Raw genomic sequence first — 15,892 nt, 5'->3', positions numbered from 1 at the left:
TGTCATATCGAGAGATCAAGTGCTTTTTGTTTTATCAAAGCATTAAGAACTTGGTTATGCCGGTTAAAAAGTACCCGGCAAAATCAAATGATGTTGAATTTTACATCTCTTAATAAGAAGAAAACTGAAGTAAAATGTCTGTTGTTTGGTCAATATTCAATAATTTTGGAATCCTTAAAAATCATTGTTTTGATTAAATCTGATCCAGCAACATAAACGCTGATATAAACGTCGGACTTTTTCGGAAAGTTTCCGCAGTTGCTAGATGTTGTTTTCATCTGTTTTACTTGCTAATCGGAATATATCGGAGTCGATAACACAACCACCATAATTGATGTTGAACTTTTTTATTGTTTTTTATTTGTCCTTCAATTCTTTCAAATTGGTAAATTTTGTGTTTTATTTTTCCTCGTTACTGTCAAGTTCGTTAAAAAAAAACTTTACAAACAATATATTCTCTCTTTCATCACTATTCTCTACTAATGCTACTTAGGAAAATTTTCAAAGAATACTATAATAGAAACAGCTTTTTTTCAGTGTTCTTTTTTGTTGCTGACATCTGTTTTGTGGCATTTTGGTTACAGATGGAAGGTGGTTATTGCTCTGACTTTTCGAATTATTATTTACACTTGAGTTTTTTTTTCTCTCTTGTTTCTTAATTTCTGAAATAAGTTTCCGTTGTTCTAATTGAGATTCTAGGTACGCTTAAAATTGTTCCGCGTCTGTCGGAAAGTTGCCCCCGGGCTAATACTTATCAGCGATTTTTGATAATTTCTCCTTTCTTTACTGTTGTTTTTTTACAATCACATGAGCAAACGTGCAGAAATGTTTTTGTTTACTTTTCTTTTGGGAGACATTAGCACGTTTAGTTTTGTGCTGACCTCGTCGCCCTTAGACCGATCGAGGTTGGACGTCTGAAAATGAGAATAAAGTTAACGTTTAATAGTTTCGTTTCGTAGTCAGATTTTGTTTGAAACTTACAGTGTGGGCGTTCCGATTCCTCATCGGAAACGGAAGATTCCACTACTTTGCCGGGTAGGTTGATCGGATTGACCAGGGAACGAGCATACTGGGAGCGCCCCATGGGAAGGATCTGTGATTCGGCGTTGTTTTGTGGTTGAGCTTCTGGTTCCTGAGGGCGCGGTGGTTGCTGCTCCTGGAGCTCTCGTTCGTCGGAGTGTTGAGAGGCGGGTTCCTGGGCTGGAGTGGTGCGGTAGGAATCGGTTTCTTCCTCACTCTCGTCGGAATCGGCCATCTCTCCGATCAGTTGTTTCAATTGTTCGGTGAACTTCTGCGCGGCGATTTCGTGAATGTCCTTCAGTTCATCGGCGGATAGACCGACTTTCTGGAGAGCCATATCCAGCGGGACCTCGCGGATTTGTACTTCGGGCTGTTCGGGTCCGTTGCGCATGAGCTGGGGTGGCAGGAAGGGTCGGATCATTTCCGGAATTGGAATGCGCTGGAACTGGATGCGAACTTCGGCGCGTGGTGGCTGCATCTGCTGGGGGAAGGTTGGTTGCGGCTGTTGGGGCTGTTGCTGCGGGGGCTGTGGGGGTTGGATCATTTGCTGGGGTTGCGCAAGGAAGCTTGGTCGGATCATTGGATTCTCCGGATGTGGGGCTTGCATCATCTGCGCTGGCATCGGGGGCATTTGGGGCGGCGAGTGGCTCATGATCGGGATCGGGAAGATTGGTCGCGGCATTTGGCGCATCATCGTTTGTGGTGGCATCTGCTGGGGCAGGTGGGTGATTGGGCCAAAAGCACGCACCGGCGGAATCGGAATCAGCACTTGGCGGACTGGCTCGGCGTCCTCGTTCCTGGAAGGGTCGGAAGAAATTCCACTTAAAATATACCCAATACTTTCAAGCGTGGCAGCGTGAAATATTTTTATTTTCAGTGTGTTTTTTACCCATTATTTGATACTCACTTTGGTTCATTTCCGGTTTCGCAGAAGATGGCAATGCGTTCACCGGTGACCTTTTGCTTCTTCGGTTCCGTGTTGAGTTCCATTCCGAATGGGAACCGCATAGTTTTGGAGGGAGAATCGACCATCTCTTCCGAGCGGCGACGTTCCACAACGCAGTTCATTTTCGATCTGAAAGGTTTCAAGTAAAATTAACATTTGTCTTTTTGTTTATCTATTTCATAATGCAGCTTTTTTTTACTTTTGGTTTTCTCTCAGCATGGCGTGGGCGAGCTCGCTAAGGTTCAGATCCAGTGGAAGCTTAATGTGTACCCGGTTGCTGTTCATGTCCGCGCTCTCGTCACTCTCGCCATCGGCCGTCGAGTCGTCATCGTCTTCGGATTCGGGTGCTTCGGCTGATTCCTTCTTCTCCGGTTCCTGTTTGGCCTGTGGCTGCTTCTCCTCCCGGTCAATGGTCTGTAGATTGCTTTCGTCAGCGGACAGGTGATCTTGTATCAAAGCCTGGGCCTTAGGGAGTTCCTGAGGAAGAACGAAAGAATGAAAAGATGTTAGAAAATTTAACCGTTACATCACGACAGCGCTAGAATGGGGACTTCGAACAACGGTGCGGTGCGGTGGTAGGACGCAGTGATGTGAGAGGGAAGCTGTAACCCGCTACGATGGGGTTCATCTCCAACTGACAGCGACTATGGTATAACCACTTTCACTTTTGCCAGGTTCACTTTTTATTTCTTTGTCTGTGGCTTTGCTGTTGCAACGAAATGAGCCGGTTATGGAAGATTAGTTCAACGATCAGGCGGTGCCTTGCATAGGGGGTTAGGAGACAGACAGAGTATTTTGTAAGCCCCGTTATTGCCCCTTGGAATTATTCTGAAAAAGAATTTTTTATACTGTAACTTTTGTTTGGTAATAATCAATTGTTATGAACTTTTTTAAATTGCCATTTCACGATGAAATTGAATCAACTCTGTTGCAATGTCAGTGCGGTGTGCCATATAAATCTCGCGTCCCCAATTCATCATAATGACAACCGCGTGGCATTTTAAGGTGACGCAAGCGAATCCATCTTTTTTCTCCCTTTTGAATTGACCTGAAAACGTCGTCGTCGACGACGGCGGCAGCTGGTTGCAGCGCATTACTTTGATATTACCTGTAGTAAATACCTACACTTCAAAGCTCATATCTATTGAAGGCAAGTCAACCATCAGTCAAGCACTAGAAATAGTAAGTGTTTATTGGGTAGCTTTACGGCTAAGTCCGGTAAGCCACAATGCTTGGTTTCTTACGCTTCGGAAGGGGCTTGCGCACTTTTACTCACATGCTCAGCTCGGACTGTTGTTGTTATTACTGTGAGTCATGTTTTGCCTGGTTTTGTTTTGAAACTTCCGTATGTGCTTCCAACATGTACATACACATGCGGTTAATGATCATGGCCGGTTGTTACGGTGACCATTATTGGCGGGCTTTGCATATTCCTCCGTGTTTCGCTACCATACACGCAGACGAACACACTTCGTGGTTATCATGATGAGGAATTTAGGAAATGTTGGGCAATACACAGTATAGCCGCGCTCTGTGTGTTTGTATGCCAAATTATGCAACTCTCGGGCGATTGCTTTCATTTCTGGGCTACTGGTTTTATGGAGATCGAGCGAAATTGGCGGAGTAATTTCAAGTTTAGAGAGATGCAAGTGGCATTGTGCCATTATTGGCACATCATGATGGCTTTATTTTCAAAATAATAGGAAGTGCTTGAACGTGAGTGTCGAAGCTAAATCAAAAATGAACGAGCAACTCTCAAAGTGAGAGGACTCTTCATCGATTCAATTTGTTTCCTATCAAGTTAGGACGGGTTTTGAGCTCAAAGATACTTCCTTTTCAAGTAGAACTTAGCCCGAAAACGTTTATTGCCGCAAATTTCTAGACAATCGCATAGCAAAAAAGTAAATGTTGGTTTATTGGTTTCAATCTGAAGATGAGTGATGCCTAGAGTTGAAACTTAACCCAGTCCCGGACCCACGTGTCTGATCTTGACACAACGCAAAATACGACACAATGTAGTATACCGCCGAGATGCATTTTTGGAAAGTAATTTGGAAGTCCTCTAGCTTGCCGACTACCATGCGTTCTCCTCAGGCGGGTCTGAGGTTGGGTGCAGTACAAGGATCTCCCAGTCCTGTGCTAGGAACGAGCTGCTAGCCACGAAGTTAGAGATATTGAAATCTTGCAAGTATTTAAGCAAAGGGTCATTGCTCCGTTGCATTTGAGAAACTGTACCGTAAGTCTTGCGTTACCTATTTCCGATTACCGCTGATTTTCAATCGCTCGCTACACGAAAACACACTTCCGTCTGCTGAGCCAACCTAGTCTGCATACATTATTGTTCCCACACAAGAGTTTTGTAAACAAAACTGTGTTTCAAAATATCGCAGAGTTTCTATTCATAGCGGCCTTAGTAAAGTGCTAGAGAAACTGATTCACCGCACACAATTTACAGCTTTACCGGTTATCCATGAAACCCAGAATTAGTGCTGTGATGAGGGCACTATCAAGTTCTAGGAGATCGTGCTCTTTTGAAGGTTAGGAGAATTAGCTTGATTATAACGTTAGTGAACTTTTAAAAATAGTAGCAAAGCAAAGCTTAAATCTCGGTGCTTCCGTTTGCGAAACTTGTTCTTCAGCTTTTATTCGATGAACTGTTAGTACAGGGTGCGCCAGGAAAAAATGCGAAAATGTTTAAACTTTACCACTGGGTTATTTTGTGTAAGTATTAACTTATTTCTTTTGACAGTGATTTGTTTACGTTTACTTTCAAGTGCTTCTGGTGAAACGAAATTGTTTTATTGCAAATTTGTAAAAATGTACGTCAAAGAAGTAATTTCGAGCTAGTGTCCAAAAGACACCGGAAGGGATTATCAAGGTGGTCGGATATCATTCGGGCACAGTTTATCACATCAAAAATTCTCTACAGTATGGTCCTAAGCTGAGAGAGAGGAGTCAGCTCAGTGACAGATTGATTGTTTTCGTTTTCTTCTTCTTATATTTGATGCAAAACAATTCAAATAGCTATTTTTAAACCAAGTCAGCATGTTCGGGTTTGCTAGAGGTTTGAAATTTCATCGCAAATAAATGCTTTGTTTTATTCAATCAAGCTAGCCCGGTTCACAGTGACAGTTCTTACTCGGTTTCCACTGACAGCCATTGGTGTAGCTAAAGGGGGTACCTGGGGTACCATGCCCCCTCCAGAAATTTTTTCCATTGAAATTGGAAACCGGGAAAAAACTCAGTGTATATGTTCCCGCTGTGTAGATATTTCTTTGTCACTAGGCATCGCAAAAGCGTACGTCCGAACTAAAAATCACAACAATGTTTACGAAGCTTACGCGCATGTATTTGTGTAGGACGGCATGACAAATGTTATTCTACAAAATTTCTGCAGGTCAGGCATGTTTTCCTGGCTGTAGAATAATGACAATGCCTTGCGTGAGTTATTTTCATTTATGAATGACGGAAATTAAAATGATTAGTCTTCGTCGCACGAAAAACGTAGGAAATTTGGCTGGTAAGACTTCTTTAATGATAAAAAGCTTTTAAATAGATCTCAGTTCACTTTGATTGATCGTGTATGTTAGACAACTAACTAAAATTGGGAATAACTAGTTTTGCATTGTGTGTCATAAAAATTCTGATATTTTTAATAATTTGTGTTGGATAGGACGGGAATAGGCAATTACGACGATGTAGCAACATACCCTACCTAGTTCTTAACATTTTGGTGATCACCACTCTTATGGATGGGGAACATGCACTCGTAGGTTTACTTTCAGATATCAGGAAATTTCCCTTTTGAAAATACGACAGAGTGGCATAGATTATTTTGACGCGCAGCGATTAAAAGGTGACAGTCTTTCCAATATATGAAGGAAATGGTAAAAGAAAGTAATGAAACATAAATATATCATAGTATTCACAGGGAGGGACAAGACGTGAAGGGGAAAGAGCGGAAAATTAGATAAGAAAATGAGAAAGTTATTGAAGCATCACTTGCTGTAGCTCGTTTTTCTTAAGCAAGCTAGGCAACACAAAAGCTTTGGTTGATCTAAAACATAAGGGTAGGAATTCCATCGGATCTAACCAAGAAAGGATCACTTCAATTGAGCTGCTGCATCGACAATCGTCGACTTTGCGAAGGTATTTGTCTTGTCGATTTTGCCCAGTCAAATGTCTTCCATTTTCAGTTTGGTGTACCTCAAGGCAGTGTTTTGTGCCCTTTGATCTTCAATATCTTCGTAGATGATTTTGATTTACTGATTTCTTCAAATAATGTACGCCTTGCTGGCGATCTAACATTCTTTCTATATCATATTCTTTACCGACTACTAAACCCTAAACCGCAACTTTTCCGATGGACTGGATGCAGGGCATATTGGTCAAAGTCCCTAAGAAAGGAGACCTAACTGAATGCGGTAACTGGCGTGGCATCACGTTGCTCTGCATTACTCTCAAAGTACTCTGTAAGGTAATCCTCAACCGGATCCAGGAGAAGATCGACGTTACTCTCCGGCGGCAGCAAGCTGGATTACGTGCTGGCCGATCATGTGTAGACCATATCACAACGCTCCGCATTATATTGGAGTAGATCAACGAATTTCAGGACTCTCTTCTGCTGGTATTCGTTGACTTCGAGAAGGCGTTCGACCGACTCAAGCACGAAAACATCTGGGGCGCACTTAGGCGTAGAGGAGTTCCAGATAAGCTAGCCCATCTCATCGAGGCTCAGTACGAGGCGTTCTCGAGAAAAAGTCGCCAAGTAATCTGGCAAGCCCCAGAAAAATATCACAAAGGGAAAGGAGACATGAAAGGAATAAGGTATACCGTACGGACCCAGGGTTGCTTGTGCTGTATTAAGAACTGTTTTTCATTGTACTCGTCCTGGGCTATTCGCCCCCAATTCGTTGAGCATCTTGACACTCGCAAGTCAGCTTCAACCTGGTCGAGCTACCCAGCACCTCTTTTCCTAGTGCAGGTAGCGCATCCTTGCGACATGGCTGGCCCACCGTAGCCTTCCGATTTTCACCATGTGTACGGTGGGTATACGTATCACGCTGCTCATGGTTCATATGCCTGCGCCTTTCTTTGCTTTCTGTTTGTACTCCGCCAAAAATAGTCCGCAACACTTTTCATTCAAATACAGCAAGTGCACGTATATCTTCCATAAGCAAGGCTACAGTAACAAGTCTGGCGAAGTGAAAAGAAGGTCCGACTTCCAACTTGAATGCGTCGTTCAATCTCCTTACCTGCATTATTGTCGATGGTGACCAGAGATTCCAAATCATACATGAACCCATCAACCATTTCGAGTTTATTGGCGTCAAAAGTCACTGTCCATGGAACGTTACTTTCTCTGTAAGCTACTCCTATATATTTGGTTTGCGACGCATTGATTTTTTTCCACCGTCTCAAAGTTTCTAGAAGTGATGTCAAAGTCGTCTGCGAAGACACGGAGTTGGTTACTATTGCTGAAGTTTATCCCAATTGTTTCGATGCTCACGCATCGAATCACACCTTCAATAGCGATTTTAAATAGCATACGGGATAGTTCAAAGGACAAAGAACAGCTCGAAAGGATTCAGCCGCGTTAGCTTGTCTTTGTAACCACTTTTGTACACTAACTGCCTAGCTCTTCGCATTTAACTTTATCGTGTGCTGCCTTGGAATCCACGACAATATGAAGCGTTAGCTTGTTGTACCTTCAACATCTCGGGAGAAATGGTCTGGATGTAAAAACTTGACCGTTAATGGCATGGACCCCCATAAAACTAGCTTAATACTGCCTTACGAAATTTCTTGCCATTGTAGGAAAACGCCGCAACAAAATTTGGGAGCACTTTGTATATCGTCGGTAGGTTTGAGCGCACAGTTACTGGTACTAGGTATTAATTCAGAGCGATATCCGCATTCAGTAGAGAACGTGGATAGCCAATACTTGTGGATAGCTTTGCTTGAAAAGTACTTTCGATCACCAGGCCCCGGAAGGCAGCAAAATTTTGTGTGGGCAATAGATCACCAGTCTAACATCGCTTCCCTATTGACCTAGGCGTTTATAACCCCGATAACGATTTTGATGTCGCATGGAGAATAACTGTCGTACGTTTCGTCGTCGGGTCTACAGTAGTGTAAACAGGTGAAAATATGCAAAAATTACGAAACTGAAAATTGCAAATCGGACATCGAAATATTTATGAAGGCAAGATCAGGGGTTTTCGCTGTAAACCCAGGATACCAGGATAACGCACGCGAAAACAGGACATGTCCTGATAAATGTAAGTGTCACTAAGATCGTAGCATTATACTTTAGCACTTGGCTGCGAATGCGAGTTGAATGATCAAACAAAAACAAACCAAAATAAAAGATGCAGATGCATCACCACCAATATTTGGGCGTGTTGACATTTTAACTAATCACAATTTCCATGAACACAACAGCAAATATTGGTCGTTGGCATTAGAATATGTAAATAATACTATATGTATGCTAACAAATCTGAAGGTCATGCCGTAAGAGCTGCTCTTCCAGAAACAGGAAGTGCATTCGACGGCATACGGCATTAAGTTCGCGTTGACAGTGTTGATACTGTTATTCAGGGTTTAGCGTTCCTTACATAATTTCACGTGAGTGCGAACAGCTTTCAAAGTCTTTTTCACAGTCATAAATCGCAAATGGTTCCAAATTATTATACCAATTTTTTATACTTTACTGAACAAAACGAATAAAAGTTTCAGGAACTAAACGTCTAATTCGTCGGGAAGGAATTTTTGGTTAAATAGGTTTAGAAAAAAATCTCTAGTAATCATGCTATTTTGTTCGGTCAACATAAGTGAAGTGAAGCAAAAGTTCCTTTTGACGATCAACAACACTACTCGGCACATGCTGTCGTTGTTACTGGTAAATTACAGTTTGTCCATTAAAACTAGTTCAAATGAGGCACTCTAAAGGTGTGCTTTGGTAAATTGTGCTGAGGCATACGGAACCACAGTAACGGGAAAACAGCAGACACGGCTATTCGGTCCATTAGCACTGCAGAAGAAAGAAGGCCGAATGGTCCTTCTATGGTTTAAGTCCCTTTAAAATAAGCTAGCAACAATAGTCAAAGAAAGAAGGTCGGCGGTAACGTGTGATAATAAAAAAAAGAACAGCAAAGTTTTTGCGTATAATGAAGTCCCTATTAACCTAATAGTATTGCAGCACTAAAACGCAATCCTTTCACTGTTACGTTGTAAATTACGTGTGTTGTTGGCTTCAAAAAAACAAAATCTATTTCCATTCACTATCGTCGTAAAAATACACATTATTTCGTGATTGAAACCAATCACGAAATTGCAGATTGAATGCTCGTAAATTGTAATAATTGGATGCTTCTTTAAATACGGGCCCTTTGGCCAATTAGCTTTAACCAGCAATCGGAAAGTTCAATTTCACGCTCGTATAATATGTGACGTGATCGCAGCCAGTCGGAAGTCAACTCTGCGTCATACGCAAAACCAGTGGTTTGAGCGATTACGCAGAACGGATGATGAAGCCCATAATACGAGCCCGTAACATAATGAAGCATAGCGTTGCGCGGTATACATTTCACACCGTAAACCGAAGTGTATTCAAACTAACTCTCTTGGAAGGGATTCCAATCTACTGCGTCCAACAGCACACGCTGCTGACATTGCACCGACGCGCACGCGTAATTGAAAATCGATTAGCCTAGGATGTTGGGTTGGCGGAGCGGTCGATTAGCGCACACTTCTTCTGGTGTAACGTGTCCATGATGGAGTTGGAGTAATTGCGCCGCGAGCAGCTCTAAACCGAGCCGTCCCGCCGCGCCGCTTGGCGTGGCAGGCTTGACTGACGACTCGAATTAACATGCGACGCGATCAACTGTTACAAAAAGGGTGCATTACGTTTCGGGTTGAGAAATTGTTGTTGAACACGTCAGGGCCGGTTGTCAACTTCTATTCGAGCAACTAGTTTGGCTGTCCGGTTTTATGTCACAACATTTCTTCTAGGTATTGGATTGCAAACCTAACTGCCACGCGCGCCTGTCGGTAGGGCGGATTTTCCATTCATGTGTAGACCCTATTGACGGGTGAGTGAAATGAAAACCACCCCTGATTTACGGGTCGGACATTTTTATCATACTGTTCAACATCGAAACTTCGAAGTGAAAGATTGCAAAAAGCGTTTAATTTAGCATTCCGCCGCCGACAAAATGCTGAACTGACCAAACGAACAATAAGCAATTGATTTTAACTAGGGTTTTGCACGTTCATAATGGCGAAACTTTGGACGCCAAAACCCAACAGCTAGCACCGTATTTTCGCCATCAATTTGCGCTCGTCTTCTCTTTATTTCTAACCACCAATGCGGTGATTTGAACCGGTTGTTGGGTAAGCTATGTTATTCAGCGGCCTCCCTTAATACCGATCCCATCCTGCAGCATGCAGCCAACCATTGTGGCAGGGCAGTTGTTTGCATTCCACGGATCTATTGTGTATATGCATAAAACCTTAAAATGCACAATGCCGTGATTGACGCCACCCAAGACGCTGCTGCCGGCTGAATTGGGTGGTTGTAACTTCAGTCGACCCGCTCGCTCGCGTTGTTGCTTTGCTGCAAGTCGCTGTTCGCTCATCTTGCGCTAGCATGTCACGAATGAAATGATGCAAAAATTTCCCATCAAAGCGCTGCTGCGCCGCCGCCACTACGGTCGTCGTTGTTCGGCGTGAAAAGATTTGCAATTTACTCTGACGCATCTGGTGTAATTACGTTTGGCATGACTTGACATGGTGGCAGATTTTCACGACCTGCGGGCGCCAAATTGCGCAGTAGTTGGGTGATGACTTTTCCTGGTGGGAGAAATCGACGGACTGCGAGCGGGTCGAGCTTTGGCCTCTTTGTTTAGAGAAATTTATAGCTTCCTTGCCATTTTTCTTTTGCCCCGGCACTACCTTAACTGTTATTACTAGCTAGTTAGGGCAGCGAGGTGTGCAGGTTTGATAGATTTAACATTTTATTCGTTATAGAAGAGAACAAATCAATTACTGTTATCGTTACAAAAATCGCGTTTGGTATAAAATAATACCACTGATATAAAAACTGAAAGCACATTTGCACAAAAACTGTGTTTTCACTGTCAATCCTCTAATAAGTAAATTTGTAGACTCTTTCGCTTTTTCCTCATACGAAATTTGTTTTTGAAAAATAACATTCAGAACAACACTAATATTACAATATTTTAAACATGCGTACGGAATAAAATTTTGGACTATTTCAACCTCATCCAGATAATTATTTTACATGAGATTCTTTTGAGTGTACCTTCATGAAAAAGTAGTCACTATACCTTGATTGCATCGTTTTTACGATGTTGCCCGTAAGAGGGTTAACAGCTCACATCGTGTTTCTTATGGGGACAAATAAAACCCATCATAAACATACTTGTCTTGTTAGTAGGTTTTCTAATAAGGAAAGAAGGCTCGATTTGACCGTCATTATTCTCAATTCTTGTTTTTTTTTATTTCCAATACTGCGTTGCGTGACAGTGAATAAGAAACAAATTAGAGAAATAAAGGCTTTACTACAGACTACTCACGAGGCTGTTAGGTTAATGCATGTGAAATTGTTCAACTTTTATGTCCTAACTTCGTGAGACCTCGACTGGATTTAAATTGAAATTTTTCAGTCGTTTTTATCTTATCGTTTGAGTAGTAGAACGATGGCGGATAATTCTACAACTAGCGTTAATCAAAAACCCATTTTCATAATCCGCTATATTCGGACTATTTCAGTCATCGTAAAATTGTTGATTAGTCTAGCAACCCAGCCGCAAATGGGGTCTCTGGAGCACCACAGTAATCTGCCCTCAGCGCACCATACTTCGTTCCCCGGCTTCTCGTGGGTTCTTATGAGTCCCTTTAACACAAAAAAAATTAAAATTTTCTGGCACCGAATGCCCTACAATGCCAGAAAAGATTACTCGAACGAAGAAGCAAAAGCTGGAGGATAGCTTCAACCTCGAAGATGGCTCGTCGAATGAAGAACCTTAGGTCTCGTCGATGCTGGAGCGGATCATCGAGGGCCTTTTTCCGCGCCACGAGCCAATGCCCTGGCCCCAGCCCGCTGAGTCGTCCCGAGGCGGACGTTCCAGTATCTCAGACCATAGCGCAGGATGGTCGGCCTCCCAGCCGAACATCCAAAGTTTGGAGGTCGGGGAGGAAGTGACGGTTACGAACGAGGAGCTCATCGAGATCGTCAAATCCCTAAAGATGAGCAAGGCACCGGGGCCAGACGGTATCCCGAAAATGGCCATTAAAGCGGCTATTCTAGAGGCTCCCGAATTATTCGGGGCAGTAATGAGTAGATGCCTGGAAGATGGCCACTTCCCGGACAGATGGAAGCGACAGAACCTGGTCCTATTGCCGAAGCCGGGAAAACCTCCGTGTGTCCCCTAGTCATATAGGCCGATCTGTCTGCTCGATACTGCCGGCAAGGTACTGGAGAGGGTTATCCTTAACAGACTCGTACAGTACACGGAGGGTACAAACGGTCTGTCAAGGAACCAATTCGGCTTCCGAAAAGGCAAATCTACGGTAGATGCCATCTTGTCTGTCACTAAGACAGCCAAGATGGCAATCCAGCCCAAGAGGACAGGTATCCGTTATTGCGCAGTTGTCACGCTCGACGTGAGAAATGCGTTTAATAGCGCTAGCTGGGACTCCATAGCCAACTCGCTTCGGAATGTCCAGGTGCCGGTGTCGCTGTACAGGATCCTGGAAAATTATTTCCAGAATCGTGTGCTATGCTACAACACGGAGGAGGGTCAGAAATGCGTTCCAATCACCGCAGGGGTTCCGCAAGCTTCCATACTGGGCCCGGTGTTGTGGAACGTTATGTATGACGAGGTGTTGAAGCTAAAGTTCCCGGTAGGGGTGGTGGTTGTCGGCTTTGCGGACGATATCACCTTGGAAGTCTACGGTGAATCTATCAGAGAGGTTGAGTCCACCCTATAAGCATTGTTGAAGATTGGATGCGATCCAGGAAACTGGACCTAGCGCTTCATAAAACGGAGGTTATCGTGGTGAACAACCGCAAGTCGGTGCAGCAAGCAAATATTAGCGTCGGGGACTGCACTATTTCGTCAACACGGTTCTTAAAACTCCTTGGAGTAATGGTCGACGACAAGCTCAAGTTCGGGAGCCATGTCGACTATGCCTGCAAGAAGGCTTCCACAGCTATTTCGGCATTGTCTCGTATGATGTCTAATAGTTCTGCGGTATAATGGCAGCAAGCGAAGGCTATTAGCCAACGTGGTCCAGTCCATACTCAGGTATGGCGGGCCGGTGTGGTCATCGGCGTTAGGTACCAAAAGCTATCTAGCCAAGCTGGACAGCACCTATCGTCTCATGTGCTTAACAGTGGCGAGCGCGTATCGCACAGTTTCACATGACGCAATCTGCGTCTTAGCGGGTATGATGCCTATTGGTATCATCATCAGCGAGGACGTAGAGTGCTTCAACCAACGTGAAACTAGAGGCATACGGAGTACCACAATATCGGCCTCGATGATCACATGGCATCGGGCATGGTCTAATTCCACAAAAGGCCGGTGGACACACCGACTTATCCCGGAACTATCCGGGTTGGTCAACAGGCGCCACGGCGAAGTCAACTTCCACCTGACACAAATTCTGTCAGGGCATGGTTGTTTTAGACAGTATCTGCACAAGTTTGGGCAGGCGAAGTCCCCCGCGTGTCCCGAATGCGTGGACGCTGAGGAAACTGCAGAACATGCTTTCTTCATATGCCCTCGTTTCGCGGGCGTGAGAAGCAGCATGATGGCAGTGAGCGGACAGGACACTACTCCGGATAACTTAGTCCAAAGGATGTGTTCTAGCTCGGACGTCTGGGGAGCGGTCAATGCGGTTGCTACCCAGATCGTACTTGAGCTACAAAACCGCTGGAAAGCCGATCAACGGCGAATAAACAGCCTAACTACCATAGTCCAGTAGTTATCTAAGAGTGTGCGTTAAGCACAATAGCCCCTCCCTGAAGTAATACCGATAAGGTGGTGCCAGGGAGGATTGAGGCTGGAGACTCGAGTAGGGTTTTAGTGGGTCTGGATCCTCACGCCCCAGTAGGGGGGTCGGAATACCAAACCCCACTCCCTGGAGCTGCCAATTCAAGAACGGCTGCCTGCTTCTCGTTTGTGCTGACGAGTAAGTTGGGTGAAGACTACAGTACCAACTCTCAGGCCAATGAAGCGCTACTACATATACCATGAAGGACCTCCCGAGGTCTCTGGTGTCCAAGGGGTATTTTTCAACCAGTGTGGATATTTCGAGCAAGAGGATCCTCTTCCTTCTTCAAAATCAGAACGACGGTTTCTCTACACAAGCGTGGCGAGTTCTTCGTCGCAGCGTGACAGGAAACACCATCGAATTGACACTGGAGATAGACCCTCTGTCGGTCAACCAAATTGGCAGATAGTTCTTCCTGTTGAACCATATTGCGGGCAAGGCTCGTATGCGGCCGAAGGGCGGCCTATTACCGATTACGGAATTCTGCATCACGATCAGCAAAGGTATGCGTGGAGTAACCTTCCGACGGAGTTCGGCAACTACTTGCTCCCGGCACGTCAGCGAATCTTGCGTTCCCGCAAGCGGATCTGTATCAACCACCGCACCGCACGATCGCGGTGCTTGCGAAGGTTCGCAAGGTTTCACATAAGAGAGCTTTGCATGAACCACCAACCATAAATCGTATACCACAGAATCCACCGAAAAGTGCCAGCCGTCTTTCGGTCTCCTGTTACCTGCAGCCACTGAAGCCTTCTGATGTTGGGAAGTAGTCCTATCAACAAAGCGCACACGCTACTGCCCGTCGTCTGCCGGTTTCCGAATCTAACAACTCTGCCATGCTGCCTGCTTTCAAGATTCTTGGTCGGAGGTTCGTAAACTAGTAGCTAACAGCTGCTTTTATACATAAGTATTGGGTTCATGACATGAGAATTCTTGGCCTTGGCTATTACACTAAATTTACTGTAAGTCAATTTGTAAATAGAATTTGTACAGAATGGTGAATCTGGCGGATTGTATTGGCGCTAGTAGGTTGGTCACTAAAATTACCAAGTGCATAAAAAGGCGGATAATGTGAAGCGAATAAAACGCCGCAGGCTACAGTGAGTTGGCAACGCAGCAAGGTTGCCGGATGAGAGACCAGTGAAAACTATTCAATATTCAGCAAAAAATCCGCCAGAGGCTCCCGCCTTTGAGAAAGACTCCGTACCCGTTGGATGAGCGCCGTTAACGAGGATGCTAGAACAACAGGTGTTAGGGCGATTGGAGAGTGGCAGCCCAAGACTGACAAGCGTGGAGAAGACTCCCGAATTCGGCCCAGATTCGATAAGCTGATTGTTGACGAAAAAGTAAGTGACCGGGGTTCCAATTCAATCAGCTGACGCCAGTTTAAGTTAATCAGGAAGACTATCTGGATTGTTCCACATATTTTGGAGTGATTGTGAACATACAGGTGTTTCGTAGCATTATTTTCAATTTTTTACTGTTAACGCATCCTGTACAAGTTCATCTGCAGAGTTTCGCAGTCAGTGATGAATGATACGACGTAGAAGTATCATAAATAGTTCGCCAGCAAATGTCATTCATTCGAAGAAATCAGCAAAAAAATCAAACTACAAAGGTATTGAAGAATATAAGTTCAACCACACTGCCTTGTGTGCCACGCCGGATGAAATGTAAAAAGCATCTGACCGGGTAAAATTTACCACCACGTATACTGTGCAACGCATCAAGTAAGAAGGAGGCCATTCTACAAGCCACTCCGGAAAACTATTAAATGTTTTCTTTGGGATAACTAAATTGAGCGAAACTTGACACGAGGCATAATGGATGCCAAAAGGC

General features: G+C 44.2%; 1 protein-coding gene across 1 annotated transcript in view; it reads right to left on the bottom strand.

The window, feature by feature from the left end:
- Window positions 1-337: 337 nt before the first annotated feature.
- The window catches only part of LOC128733821 (bromodomain-containing protein 4), a 75,142-nt gene continuing 59,587 nt past the window's right edge, over window positions 338-15,892 (bottom strand). The window contains exons 3-6 of the mRNA XM_053827631.1: window positions 2,166-2,443; window positions 1,928-2,095; window positions 982-1,817; window positions 338-914 (exon numbers count right to left, since the gene is read on the bottom strand). Of these exons, the coding sequence (XP_053683606.1) occupies window positions 892-914; window positions 982-1,817; window positions 1,928-2,095; window positions 2,166-2,443 (1,305 nt within the window). The 3' untranslated portion in view covers window positions 338-891. The remainder of the gene's footprint in view (window positions 915-981; window positions 1,818-1,927; window positions 2,096-2,165; window positions 2,444-15,892) is intronic.

The sequence above is a fragment of the Sabethes cyaneus genome, chromosome 2 (genome assembly GCF_943734655.1).
Source record: "Sabethes cyaneus chromosome 2, idSabCyanKW18_F2, whole genome shotgun sequence".
Taxonomy (NCBI): Eukaryota; Metazoa; Arthropoda; class Insecta; order Diptera; family Culicidae; genus Sabethes; species Sabethes cyaneus.
Note: the sequence above shows the minus strand (reverse complement) of the source record. Positions and strands in the feature narration are given on the sequence as shown.